At 36.0% G+C, this 15,787-nt stretch overlaps 1 protein-coding gene across 14 annotated transcripts in view; it reads left to right on the top strand.

Moving 5' to 3' along the window:
• Window positions 1-15,787, top strand: part of LOC137239611 (uncharacterized) — a 667,247-nt gene that overhangs the window by 293,070 nt on the left and 358,390 nt on the right. For all 14 annotated transcript variants that reach the window (XM_067765110.1, XM_067765109.1, XM_067765121.1 and 11 more), the window contains one exon: window positions 6,446-7,968. In XM_067765110.1, the coding sequence (XP_067621211.1) occupies window positions 6,446-7,968 (1,523 nt within the window). The remainder of the gene's footprint in view (window positions 1-6,445; window positions 7,969-15,787) is intronic.

The following is a 15,787-nucleotide window of genomic DNA, read 5'->3' as shown; positions in this document are numbered from 1 at the left end:
TTTCGAGATATCGCTATAAAGGTGGACCAGGGGTGACTCTAGAATGTGTTTGTACGATATGGGTATCAAATTAAAGGTATTAATGAAGGTTTTAAAAGGGAGTGGTGGTTGTCGTATAGGTGGTCGCCTTTTCGAGATATCGCCATAAAGGTGGACCAGGGGTGACTCTAGAATGCGTTTGTACGATATGGGTATCAAATGAAAGGTGTTAATGAGTATTTTAAAAGGGAGTAATCCTTAGTTCCATAGGTGGACGCCGTTTCGAGATATCGCTATAAAGGTGGACCAGGGGTGACCCTAGAATTTGTTTGTTCAATATGGGCATCAAACGAATGGTGTTAATGAGTATTTTAAAAGGGAGTTGGCCTTAGTTCTATAGGTGGATGCCGTTTCGAAATATCGCCAAAGAGGTGAACCAGGGGTGACTCTAGAATGTGTTTGTACGATATGGGTATCAAATTAAAGGTATTAATGAAGGTTTTAAAAGGGAGTGGTGGTTGTTGTATAGGTGGTCGCCTTTTCGAGATATCGCCATAAAGGTGGACCAGGGGTGACTCTAGAATAAGTTTGTACGATATGGGTATCAAATTAAAGGTATTATTGAGGGTTTTAAAAGTGAGTGGTGGTAGTTGTATATGTGAAGGCATTTTCCAGATATCGACCAAAATGTGGACCAGGGTGACCCAGAACATCATCTGTTGGATACCGCTAATTTATTTATATATGTAGTACCTGCCAAGATTTTAAGGGTTTTTTATTTCGCCCTGCAGAACTATTTTAATTTTCTTCACTTAATATGGTAGGTGTCACAACCATTTTATAAAGTTTTTTCTAAAGTTATATTTCGCGTCAATAAAACAATCCAATTACCTTACCATGTTTCATCCCTTTTTTCGTATTTGGTATAAAATTATGGCATTTTTTCATTTTTCGTAATTTTCGATATCGAAAAAGTGGGCGTGGTCATAGTCGGATTTCGTTCATTTTTCATACCAAGATAAAGTGAGTTCAAGTAAGCACGTGAACTAAGTTCATTAAAGATATGCCGATTTTTGCTCAAGTTATCGTGTTAACGGCCATGCGGAGGGACAGACGGAAGACTGTGTATAAAAACTGGGCGTGGCATCAACCGATTTCGCCCATTTTCACAGAAAACAGTTAACGTTATAAAATCTATGCCCATACCAAATTTCAAAAGGATTGGTTAGTTTTTGTTCGAATTATGGCGTTAAAAGTATCCTAGACAAATTAAATGAAAAAGGGCGGAGCCACGCCCATTTTGAAATTTTCTTTTATTTTTGTATTTTGTTGCACCATATCATTACTGGAGTTGAATGTTGACATAATTTACTTATATACTGTAAAGATATTAAATTTTTTGTTAAAATTTTACTTTAAAAAAATTTTTTTTTTTAAAAGTAGGCGTGGTCCTTCTCCGATTTTGCTAATTTTTATTGAGCGCACATACAGTAATAGCAGTAACGTTCCTGCCAAAGTTCATTATTATATCTTCAACGACTGCCAAATTACAGCTTGCAAAACTTCTAAATTACCTTCTTTTAAAAGTGGGCGGTGCCACGCCCATTGTCCAAAATTTTACTAGTTTTCTATTCTGCGTCATAAGTTCAACTCATCTACCAAGTTTCGTCGCTTTATCTGTCTTTTGTAATGAATTATCGCACTTTTTCGGTTTTTCGAAATTTTCGATATCGAAAAAGTGGGCGTGGTTATAGTCCGATATCGTTCATTTTAAATAGCGATCTGAGATGAGTGCTCAGGAATCTACATACCAAATTTCATCAAGATACCTCAAAATTTACTCAAGTTATCGTGTTAACGGACGGACGGACGGACGGACGGACGGACATGGCTCAATCAAATTTTTTTTCGATCCTGATTATTTTGATATATGGAAGTCTATATCTATCTCGATTCCTTTATATATGTACAACCAACCGTTATCCAATCAAACTTAATATACTCTGTGAGCTCTGCTCAACTGAGTATAAAAATACAAATATATGCAGAGAGCCCTAGAGTAGACGGAAGACAATAAGACAAATTAAAGTAACCCAAACGTGATGACAAGTCAAGCGAAACTCAAGACAAAATTGAAAATCTATTCTGCTGACAGTGAAGACAGTCAAAAACAAAATAATTGCAGCATTTGCAGTATGTCGCGTGGAAGGGTAAAGAATGAATGACCACTTTAGAAAATTAAGAAGCAACGAAGTAGAGAAGTATTTTCAAGCTCTCGAGCAGTTAAAAGGACCAAAAGTTACAGACGACTGCTTGAAGCGAAATTGCAATTTGAGTAGACGAAAAGTTAGTAAGATGATGATGACTAAACTAAGACGTAAGCGTATTTTTAATAGTTTGAACAAGAGAAGGATGATACAAAAATGTGATGTGAGAGCTAAGAAAAAATGAAGGTTAATGGGTAAATGCGTAAAACGGTCGGTTTAAATACAATATGGCAACGTAGAAGACAAATGGAAACATTTTTATGTGACAACTTCCTTAGGTGAGGAAGCTTCACAGCACGTAAGCAAATGAAAAAACCTCTTAAATTGTATGTAAAAATGTGACAGCAGCGAACTGAATAACAAGGAAATGAATGCAAACAAACAGTTTCCGGAAAATTAAATGCAAGCCGGTTGAAAAGTCACACATATCTACAAAACTATTTCATGTGTCAACGGAAATTTGCAACGTCGGCTAAGAAGCGAAAAAAAGTGACAGTTTAAATCGTTAAGATTTCATCGTAATGAAATTTAAAACTAAGGGCTTCATTCTGTATTGCGAACGATAGCTCAGACGAACGATTGGTCTTCAAACGATTTCTTCTAGCAATGGTATTCTCTATCATTTTCGTTCGGCCTTTATGTTTCTTACTTAATTTCAAACAGGAAGGCGAAAGCAAGTGCCAAATGATATTTGCCATCGTTTAACATAGTGCAAATACATTAGCGATTCGGGTCTGAGGCGAAACGTAAGTTCGTTTCGTAATAGAAAATGGGGACCTAAAAATATCACAAATGCTATACAATTTCATATTGCATAGGAAAATATTGAGGAGCAATAACTTCTAGCAGCCCACTTTTGATTTTCAGGTAACGTTTTACAAGACGGTACACCACCTAATTTTTATCAAAGTTGGTATCAAAAGACGCGTCTCGACCTCTGTTTTAAGAATCCGAAAGCAGAAATAAAAAATTTTATTTCTGTCAAAAGTTATTTACAAAAAACCGTAGAATGACCCCTAGAGGGTCCGAAATATGGGGCCCGATCCATAGTTTTTTTGCATAGAACACTTTTCTGCGATGGCGGCCTTCGGCCGCGCTTATAAAAAATTAACCTGGGTGGGTCCGACACCGGTTTGGGGATCAACACTAAATGCGCGCAGAACACCTTTCTGCACTAGTGTATGTGTGTAAAACAAATCTGGCAAAAAACCACAACCACATGCAAATTTGAACCGATTTTTTGCTTATATCTTTTGGCAGAAAAGAGATTTTAATTTTCGCTTCCGGATTCTAAAAACGGAGGTCGGGACGCGTCTCTTTGCACTACCTTTGATAATTTTTGATAAAAATTAGGTGGTGAACTGTCTTGTTAAACGTTACCAATTTTGATATGATTATCGGTTCTTTATCGGCTTGTTATCGCCGAGTCATCGGCTTCTTATTGAATGCTAATCGGTTTGCTATCAGAGGGTTAGATCTAGTTTACATATGCTCCTAGTTTACTTTACTCCTAATCGTTAATTATATGTGACCTGGAATCATGAAACGACCCTATTGTGCGAAAATCTCGTTGTTCACCTTTTGAGTGATTTTTATAGGAAATTTAACGCTTTTGCTATCTTTCTTAATTTCACAAATTTAAAGCCAAATCGGACCACAAATACTATTTTTTGAAATACTTCGATCCATGCGCCACCTATCCGAGATTTTTTTCTTATTATTGCATTGTCATCGGGTTCTCAACTATATTCCAAGTTTCAAACTTGTAGCTTATCGGGAATTTACTTAAATTTTAATTACAAAATTCGTTCACAACGGCCGGCCGCTACACAGAGTCAAGCTAAACAAAAACTTTAAAAGCGTTGTCGAAAACTTGTTTTCGCACAATAGGGTCGTTTCATGATTCCAGGTCACATATACGTAAATTTCCCATATAAATTGTTCCTCTTGATAATTGGTTTATTATGAGAAAATTTTAGAGATGCATTTTTTTTTCATAGAAAAACTTCCACCTCTAGCATGTAATCTCTAACTGGAAGCACAAATTTAAAGAGAAATGTGAAAACTTGTCTGAAAACCATCTAGTTCCCAGGGATGGAACATAAGTAAACGAGTAGATTATCTATTAACGATTTATTGTAGATTAATGTATGTGTAAACGTGGTCGATGTGTCATCGACTTTAACGAGTCGTTGATGACACGCCTATAATAAATCGATACTTTTTTGGATAACAAATCGATAGCTTTAAGAATACATACCGATAACTATACGATGACTAGTCGGTAATTTTTTGATAATAAATCGATATTTTTAAAACAGATTTTCTATAACTTTTGGATGGATTATAGAAAGCTTTTAGGTAATAAATCGATGACTTTTCGAAAACAAACGGATATATTTTTGGTAATTAATCGATAACTTTTAGATAGAAAATCCGTAACTAGACGATAACTTTTGTTATTGATAGCAAGTTTGCAACACGTCGACTAAAAATCAATAAATCGTCTATACCTCGTCAACAACAAACCTATAAATAAGGCATGTATAGCTCGACAATATCCCGTCGATCCAGACCGGTAACTCATCAAGAACGAACCGTTAACACTTCAATAAAAAATTGATAACATGCCGTCCGTTTTCGGTTTCGGCTTCGGTTTTCAATTCTACTTTTCCTCCCACTCCCCTTACTCTTTTTTTCTTTCCTTTCTTTTCTTTAGCTTACCTGCCTTTTCCTGCCTTAACATCGGTTTGCAATCGTGACAAAATCGTAGAAATTTCATCGTAATAAAATTTAGAAACAATCATAAAATTAGAAAAATATCACAAATGCTATAAAATTTCAGATTTTATAGGAAAATATTTATGAGCAATAACATTTGATTATCATTCAATAATCGGTTTGTTATCGGCCTGTTATCGCTATGTCATCGGCTTCTTATTGGTTTCCAACCGGCTTGTTATCGACGGGTTGCGCTACGACTTATATTGAAATTTTGCTTGTAGCTTTCACAAAACAAACCGATAAGCCCTCGATGACACGCCGATTACAAATCGATAACAAATATTTAGCTTTTAAATATAATACCGATAGCTATTCTATAAACAGTCGATAACATACATTTTTGATGAAAAATCGCTAACTTCTAGGAAAAGTATCGACAATTCTTCAATAAAACAATCTATAACTCAACAATAGTTTTTGTATCAATAACAAGTTTATAACACACCAAGCTATCAGTCAAGCTGGGATTGGCAAAGATATCAGGCCAATTTAGGGATGTTCTTAACCTTTTCTTCGACCTTCCGCAGAGTAATATTTGAAAGCTTTATGCTCAGGTTAGAATAGGCAAAGAAGCCGCTTTACCATTGAAGGCGAACCAAATTTGATTACCAACTTTCCAACGAAAAAGACCACATTACTACGAAGGAATGCTTTATTGTCAACCGCGAAAGCTGAATAGACACCGTTACTCCGAAGACAATGCTTCATTGTTAAATTCAGCTCGCATTCACATAAAGAAAGAACAACCATGCGATATGAAATCACAGCCACCACTAGTCTGCCACATGGGTGCCGAACCCAAGGACAGTAGTTGAGATATGTATACAAGCACCAAGCGATACGTTATATACAGGTCATGACTGGCTTTTCCTGCTATCTGTGGTACAGTTTTTAGCGGTCGTGATAGAGTTTCCCAAGTGACACACGTCTGGTGATTGCTCACTTTGGAGTTAGCTCCACTCAGGACTGGATAGCCTTTAAGCATTTTGTTCGTCTTTTACGACAGGTATACCTACCTCGTGCATATTCTGTGACCCCTCACCCACAGGCGGAATTTTGCTTGACAGTTAGAGGTAAACGCTAATATGACTTGAACTGATATACATTTTAGAATAGAATTAGCTACTTTTACGCTACAAAAAACTTGTTTGCTTGCTTAAAAATCTCGGTAAGCTTCATTAGAGCTTGGTTATCGTGTGATTTCAAAACTACGCTCTGAGACAGGTTAAAATAAAAAAGCACCCTAAACGACTATATACATTTACATGCGTTCGCGCCCAACGTTGGTGCTGAGCTTGTTTCTTGAGGATAACATTTTTTTTTTCTATTTTTATAAACACCTATGCCATGTAATTTTATAATTAAAATTGTACTTAACATGGTTTTAATTTAAAATTACGTTTTTTTATTTACAGAAAAATAGAAAACAACAAAAACGCGCACAAATCCAAATGTCGTAATGTGAAAGAGCAAATGTTTAAAGCCACAAACTCAAAGATGCTTGTGGGAAATATTCTGAGCCCCAAAGCGGCAAGGACAACAACGATAGTAAAAGCAACAGCGGAAACAACAACAACAAAACACAAAGCAGTGGCAGCAACAAATACAGCAGAAACAACAACACTCAATTCAGTGCCAACACCGAGAATGAAATTAAACAATCAAGATAATCACAATGAGCGCATTGCTGTTGGCGTTGATGACAAACATTTATGGCACGCAATCCTGGGAAATTTTAATCAACAAAATGAGCAACGACATGATGAAGACAACAACAACCATACAAACTTAAACATATCCTATGGCAAAAGGATTAAGGTGAGCAGACAAGATCTGAATGCAAAGAGCTTAAATAGAGAGATGAATGATGTCAATAGCATACAGCAAGCGCTGCCAGGAAAAAGACCGACAAAAACAAAAGCTGTATTTGAAAAAATGAGTGATGCCTTAAACAGGCGCACATACAACGAAAACAATGCTACATATCGCGCTGGTGACTATAACAGCTACATTAAACAACATAACGAGGGGCTGCGCAATGATAATAGCGAATTTCCTGAAACACATTTGCGTGTGTCGCCACCTAACACAATACAAACCACCAGCGACATTAACACAACAGCAATGCATGTATTATCAGCAAGAGCAAGCGCGCTATTGTTGTCCCAAGTGGTTAGTGGGTCTGTTGTTGCAGCAGCAAGTACAATTAAGCCAACAGTTGTAGAGTATAAGCTGACGCCAACACAACCAAAAAATCTTCAAACTCAATCAGCTGCTGCGGCAGCTTGCCAAACTTCATCCGGTGTGCGAAAACCAAATAGCACTCATAGCACTAATAGCTCGCTTGCACTCAGCGTTGAGGATGGTGCTGCTGCACACAGAAAACGAAAAGCGAAAACTCACGAAAATCAACGGAATTTTAAGCGCTCTAATTCTCCAGCGGAAATAAAAACATCCAAAATGTTTACGCAGTCTAAAAATAGCACAACGAAAACCAGCACAACAGGATGGCCATCACTCAATTTTGGCGCGTTGACTTCCATCACATTAAATTCCATAATGTTGGCGCTTTGTAATGCCACCACAGTTGCAGCTACGCTCCGCGAAAGTATAAGCAGCGCGCCGAGTTCAGTAGATTTAACAAAAACAACCTTCTCTTCAACGCCCACCAACGATTTTTGGGATAGCAAAACATACAATTCGAGTGTCAATATTGGTAATAGCAGTTATGAATCAAACAACATTCAGGTTGATGATGGTAGTCGTGGTGCATTTAATGGACTTCATGTGGCTGCCAATGTGGGCAGAAGTGATATTTTTTCGAATGACAGCGATATTTTGTTGGAAGATAGAAATGGCGAATATATTTTTGATCGTACAGATGTGCGCATTATATTTATAACTTTGTATACGTTGGTGTTTTGCTGTTGCGTTTTTGGTGAGTACATAAAAAGAAATGAGTTTAATCGATTTTGCATTTATATTAAGATTTATTTTACATTTGTGACCTAAAACTTGCGGATTTTATTTATAAATATAAACGAAGCAGAGATGTTTTCGAAATATACAAAGAACATCTGATTCTGTGCTTGGATACATACTTAAAAGCAATTTCGAACCAGTGAGTCCTACTCATAGTTTAGGCGCATTAATAATAGGTGGGATCTCACTAGGAGAACTGTCCAGCAATCATACAGACTAAATTTTCTACGAGCTTCAAATCCTGGAAGGAGGACGCTCTCTATTATTAAGTAAAGTAGGCAATAGAGTGGGGTGCAAGAGCGCGTGAAAGTCTGGCTTAACAGTATGCGACGGATGGTTCAGTTGAGTTATGGGCTAGATTTGTGATCAGCAAAATGGAGGGAAATCGCGGTGGTACCCAACAACTAAGGTTGGCCAGGGACGCAGTATGAATATCAAAGTTAATCTATAGATTGTCGACCAGATTACTCAAGAACTGGTTTCTCTCGATTATGTCCTCTTGATCACCATATATCTTTAGTGCGCCAAACATTCTACCATAGGTCCTCAGTTCACCCTAGACAATATGCTTTTCATTGATACTTCTATACTACGTAGTTATCACTATGCATATGGGTTTGAACCCTTAAAAGCTTTATGGCGGGTCCCATTCATCTTTTGAGCAAACATGTCGATTCCTGGCTAAACCAAGTCGTCTCACACCTTTGAAACATTTTTTTTTGGGGATTCCCATTTTGTTTCACTTAACAATTCCCCAAAGAGACCATTCAATCTTTTCTGTATCATGCGAAGTCTGAGCTTGCCATTGAGTGCTGCACTTAAAGTGTTCCTCACTATCGTCAGCAATTGTTTATATTTCAAGGCGGTTACGTGCCGTACTAACAAATAAATCGCACATATATATATTCGCTATTCTACTCCCCGCCTGCTGGTGTTAACACGTTTTTTGGTAAAATATGTCCCTCTCTAGATTAGTACTCCCTCCTTAATTGAAGATCTGTATTAGAAATTATTTCCTTAGAACCGACGTTTTTTTGCTTTTAGGGGTGAATGCCTGATACCTACCAGTAGTAGGAACTGGTCTTAATCCTCCGGAGTTTCAACGTACGCCTTTTCACACATATAGCCATAAGAGTTAGATAGTAAGTAGACCCTTTAGAGCCCTAGAGTTATCTTCATCAGGTTACGAGCAACAATTATTTGTTTGGAAAGTTTTCTGGTCGCTTCACTTTACAAAATGAGACGGAATTCCGGGCAGCGGTTAATAAATACAACTGACTTTGAGATAATCAAACAGTACCTCAGCGCATGAAGGGCATAGAGTACTCCGACGTTCGCATTGCTTGTGAAGGCAGGCGACGAAAATTCAAAGAGATTGAAGGGATCGAAAAAATGTTTCCCTTGTCGTGCAGGTACCAGGTGCCAGTATTAGATCGTACCGGATCCAAACCGGCAAAGTACTGCCCACATCCCCCTTCATGGAGTATTTTCTCTATTACAACAACAACAATATAAACCATTGGTCAGCAACATTTCAATTTAAATGTAAAAAGCAATTATAGACAAAGATTGATGGAAAGATTTTACGAAATGGCTATTCATCCTTGAGTCATCTTTACTATTATTTCTCGTTATATTTCTTTGCGTAGGGTTCACGCCCTAGGCAAAGAAACATCAAAATTTTAGAAAGAAGTTTTTGCAGTTAGAAGAATATTTTTATAAGCGGGGTCGCCCCTCGGCAGTGTTTGGCAAGCACTCCAAGTGTATTTCTGCCATCAAAAGCTCTTAGTGCAAACTTAGTCCCCTCCCGCCAAATTGTAGGCAAAATTAAAAGAAGCACGAGAAAATCGGAAGAGAAGCTCGTCCTAAAATCACTTCGGAGGTTAATGCGCCTTACAATTATTAATTTTTTTTGTTCTCGCTATAACCTCACTATTTGATATTATTTGATATCGGCGAAATCAGAGTGAAATCGAGGCAATGCAAGGAAAATAAAGTCAAGTAAAGAGAAGAAAACAGGGAAAGAAAGGGAAGGAAAGGGCAGATAAGGGAAGGGAGGGGAATTAAAGAGAAGGCAAGGGAAGGGAAAGGAATGACAATAAAATTGAAAGAAGGTAAAAGAAGGGTAAATAGAAAAGTAGGGGAAAGGAAGAATAAGAAATCAAATTCGAAGCCAAAACCGAACCAGTCAGCGCGTTATGAATTTATTATCAAAGTACGTAGGACGAGCTCCCAAAACTTATCGATGAGCTACCGAATTGCTACCAATAGTTTATAGTTTTGTTATCTCGGAGATAAGGACGAGTTATAGATTTATTTCCGAAGTGGTATATATTTGCTATTCGCAACGATGATGATCTATATTTTGTAGAAGAGTCGTCGGTTTGTTATCGTAAAATTTTAATAAATTGTCGAATCACTATCGCTAAGGTATCGATTATTTTTCGAAAAGTTATCGACATATCTACAAAAAGTTATCGATTTGTTATCGGAAAGTTACCTATTTACTATCGGAGTTTTACGATTTTATTATGCCGGTGTTGTCGATTTGCTCTCGGAAAGTTTTCGATTTGTTATTTAATAGGTATCGATACGTTATAGAAAAGTTATCGATTGTTTATAATATTGATTGTTTATCAAAACGTTATATTTGCCAAAAATTTTCGATTTATTATTGAAAAGATATCGACATTTTAGCAGAAAATTATCGATTTGATATTGAAAATTTATTAGTAATTGGCATATTATTATATCGATTTTTTAACAGAAAAGTCTCGATTTGAAATTGAAAATTTATTAGTAATCGGCGTATTATTATTTTTTTTTTGTTATCGACGACACTTTGGCTTGTTTTGAAACAGATACTGACAAAACTTCAATATCAAATCGATGACACATCTGTTGACTGTTGATAACAAGCCGTGAAAAAATCAATAAGAAGAAATAACTCAGCGACAGCAAGCCAATAAATTGACGATGATAACTCGCTCTCGATAATAAGCCGATAGTAAAGCAATGAAGGCCGACTAAGCTCTTCTCAAAAAACCCAAAATTATTTGGGATTGGTAAAGTTACCTCCGTTGTGGTTTAAGTTCAACGTTCTGGATGGACAATAGTTGGATTACAAATTCTATTTCTTTTGCGTTATGAGCTTCGATTAAGACCCCAATCGATGTATATAATTAACCACTAAAGCGTTCTATATTAAGCACAGTCTGAAATTTTCTGTTTTTATGATTCCATTTCATTATTTGTTTTGAATGCGCAAATAACCATCAAAACGGTTTTTGTGACCATTTAAGTGAGTATTTAAGTGCACATTTTATGCCTGACAGTTTGACCGTAAATTACAGTGTAATTTAGTTTTTTTTTAACTTTAAAATGGCATTTCAAGCAATTAGATGCAACTGGTTTGCAATCAAATGGGTAGCAATTTTTAAAAGCAATAAGCAAAATCCTTCAACAATACAAACACTGCAATCAACAGGCGGTATAGTTGATCCGCTCGAAAATTGCTGTTGTTTGAAGGAGAAGCAATGTAGGCGAAGCAGTCAAAGGCAAACAAGATAAACAAGGGTTTTGTGTATTTACAATTTGCTAACTATCAACTATTTACTCAATACGTAACAAATGAGCAAATTCGTATATGGGTATTTGTATGCACATATGTATGTTAGTATATCTACATGTGACTCATCAAGGCTCCGTTTGTAATTATTCACCCGTATTTTACTTGTGTGTGTATTTATGTTTACTGCTTTGCGCTTTGTTGCTTATCACCTCAATAACTAATATAATCTATTCATCTATACAAATACGTGTGATCTAATTTTCTGTACATGCATGTGCAAAGTGCACATATTTATCGATACAAACATTTAAACATTTCAATTCCCACCAAAAGAGTTTGAACCTTATATAATACTTATTTCATATGGCCAGAAGGCTTAAGGCATCAGTTTTAATTCTTTAAGGAAAATTAGTTGTATGATTTATTCCTTATAATAATCCTTATTTTGCTGTACTTTTGTCATCAGGCGTAAGGTGTATATGAAAGATAACGTTATGCATACGGCTTGCAGCCCATAATAAATAAGGCTTACATACTGAATTACTATAAGCCCGAAAGTCGAGTGAAACAACTTTATTATTATATCATATTATGGCTCATAAGCCTCAACCAAACGAAATAAGGCTTACATGAGGTCTTAGTATAAGATACTATTTGTTGTATTAGAACCGTTTATCTAGTGCTTATAACCCGGTGAAAATCAATATTTCAAAAGGCGTTATAACAATAATAACCTGACTAAAAAGTTTATGAATGAGGTGGCATGACAAATAGTATGCCATACTAAAAATAAAAATAAAATAGAGTTTCCCTGAAAGTATTATCATGTATCCTTCAAGTTTAAAATAATAAATAAAATGCGCAATAACCTCCGAAGCGGTTTATGGCAGAGCCTCCTTCCAATTTGCATCGAGCTACTTTTGATTTTCCTACAAAATGGTGGGCTGGAACCTACATGTTTTAAGCCGACTCCGAACGATAAGTTTTCACGGAGAAGCAGTAATACTTCGGAGTGTTTGCTAAATCACTGCCGCGGGGCGACCCAGCACGCCAACACCACACCGCGGCGCCTGCCAAGTTAAGGCAATAATTAATTTTTATATATTTTTTTCACCTTAGGGATAAGGCTTATTTCTAGCTTAAATAAGCCTAAAATAAAATGATTCATTTTGTTTTGTTGATTTTTGGCAGGGTGGCTAAATGATGATGAGAATGATTTTCCGTCGTCCCTTGTCAAATTTGGTATCCAGACAAACCGGACAAACATCGAACAATTTAGGGCGAAAATTAAGAATTAACACTAACTCAGAGGATCCCTTACACAGTTACATAGGACAAACAGGACGGCAAATAAGAACAAGGTTCAGCAAACATATGAGAGATTACAACAAAAAACCTGGATTCCAAACATTATACCAGAGTCCAACTTAGTGAATAACATGGGGGCAAATGAATGTACCCCAGCAAACATCAATAAAACAGTCAGGGTTCTTCACATACAAAGAAAAGGTCGACGTCTGAGCGTTTTCGAAAACATGGAAATCTACAAACAGAAAATATTAAACGGCAGAATAATAAACGAAGAGATAAACACAATTTCTGACACCTGAAGAAGGTCAAACGACTAGAATTACTGACTTTTACCAGCCTCAGTCAGCTAAACAAATGGATCAGTAAAAACCACCATCGGTTCTCAATGAATACACAGGACATACACATATGCAAATGTTTGCGTATGTTTTGACAATACCTGCTCATGTACCTAAGAACTATAAATACATGACAAACGCCAACAACAGATCAGAACGAAAATCGACACTGATGATGGCACAACGCCGAAACCGGTTTGTCCAAATTTGACAAGAGATGACGAAAAATCGTTCCAATATACCTCAAATAAAGCTTTACTATAAGGCATATGATGTACTCTTTTTACCTTATTCTAATATTTATTTATCAGGAGTGAAACCAGTTCCGATTTCTTATTGCTTACGACCGCTTATGCCAGTTTTTGTTGGGTTAATGCATACATATGTCAATGTATTGCGCACAGATGTGTGTGCAGATACGCATGTGTGCTAATTCTGTTGTTCACATACTAATTGTTACACCCTAGTTCGTTTGATGTATCAAAACTTTGTACCGGAAATATTAATTATCTACATATGGCTGGCACAGTTGGAGGTAAGTTTATGATAATTGCCGGTTTGTAAATAATTTGAGTTGGCGTAATGTAGCACAACAATAATAACAACAATAATAGTAGAAACAAACAAGTGTATGAGTAATTAAATGGACTCTAGAAAACTTAATGCAATAGAAAAGTACAAGGTGATCGCAATGCCTTGGATATACCACATATGATAATAATCTCGATACTATCGTGCGATGAAGAGACCAACAGGTCTGGTGAAGAATAAGAAAAGGGTAAAGGGAAACAATATAACGATACGTGATTGGGATTAGGAACGAAAAACAATAGCGTAGGAGAAGAAGAATAAAAGATAATGGAAAAGTAAAGAGAACATAAGTAATGACAAAGAACATAGTCATAATGATGATAATCATGAAGATGATAAAGAGCAGACGATGGAGGCTTGAGTTGCGATAAAAACAAAAAAATGCTAGAGAACCAACTACCCGTGAAGTTCGATACGTTTTTAATTCTAGATTACTCATGTTTTTAATTTAACTTGACTTTGCTCAGGGGCTGGTGTTCCACCACAACGGAGGTAAATTTATCAGAAACAAATAATTTCGTTCTGATGAGTAAAGCTTTGTTGACTTCTTATTGTTAACAACCGATAACCGCAAGCTATTGTTTTACTATGGTCTTACTCAGGATAGCGAATTATTACTTTGATTTACATATATATTTGATATTGACTTGTTTTCGCCAAGTCATAAGCTTTTTATTGGTTTCTTGTCGGCCTGTTATCGACCGGTTACAGATGTGTCGTTAATTTTATATTGAAATTGTATCGGTATCTTTTTCACAACAAAGCGATGAGTCGCCGTTAACAAACCGATACCATGCCAATAGCAAAGTGGTAATACTCCGATAAGAAATTTATAACTTTTTGATTAGAGCTCGATAACTTTGTGATAACAAATCGATAATTTTTCAATAACAAACCGATACATTCTCTATTACAAAACAATAATTTATCGATATCAAATTGATACATTTTTTATTAAAAATTGATATTTTCCGATAACACAACATTTACCTTTCGATAACAAATCGAAAACTTTTTGATAGATATCGATAACTGTTCGATAATTTAACGAAGTTAGATTGATAAATTTTCGATTAAAATCCATAAAAGTTTAGAAAAAAATCGGTAACTTTTTGACTGAAAATCGATAACTTTTAGAAAACAAATCCAAAGCGTTTTGATAACAAATTGATTACTTTCCCAAAAAAAATCGATAACGACTTTACCACTTTTCTATAATAAATCGATAAATTTTCGATAAAACAACGATATCTCGTCGTTAAAAAGTCGAAAGCTTGCTAAAGCTCGCCGATAACACAAACATAACAAACGTTCCTTTTAATTTATTTTCTCTCCTTTCCTTTCCTTTCCTTGCTTTACTTTCCTTACCTTTCCCTTTCCATTCCTTTGATTTTTTTCTTTCCTTTTCAATCCTTTCCCTTCGTTTCTTTTCCTTTCCTTTCTTTTTATTTCCTATTCTTGCTTTCATTTCCTTTCCTTTCCTTTCCTTAAATTTCCCTTTATTTTCCTTTCATTTCCTTTCGTTTCTTTTCCTTTTCTTTCCTTTCCTTTCTGTTCCTTTCCTTTCCTTTCCTTTCCTTTCGTTTCCTTTCCTTTCCTTTCCCTTCTTCTCCTTTTCTATCCTTTATTTTCTCTTCCTTTTCTTTTTTATCCTTTCCTTTTTTTGCTTTTCATTTCTTTTCCGTTCCTTTCTTTTGCTTTCCTTTCCTTTCTTTTCCTACTATTTCTTTATCTTGCCTTCCTTTCCTTTCTTTTCCTACTATTTCTTTATCTTGCCTTCCTTTCCTTTCTTTTCCTTTCCTTTTCTATCCTTTCCTTTCCTTTTCTTACTTTTCCTTTCCTTTCATTTCCTTTCCTTGCTTTCCTTTCCTTACCTTTCCCTTTCCTTTTCCTGCTGTACGTGGGAGTGTGGAATGGGTCTTGTGGTTTTAGTTATTGCTGCTAAGTGGTCGTATGTGTTATTG

Source organism: Eurosta solidaginis, chromosome 2, assembly GCF_040869045.1.
Source record: "Eurosta solidaginis isolate ZX-2024a chromosome 2, ASM4086904v1, whole genome shotgun sequence".
Lineage (NCBI taxonomy): Eukaryota > Metazoa > Arthropoda > Insecta > Diptera > Tephritidae > Eurosta > Eurosta solidaginis.
Note: the sequence above shows the minus strand (reverse complement) of the source record. Positions and strands in the feature narration are given on the sequence as shown.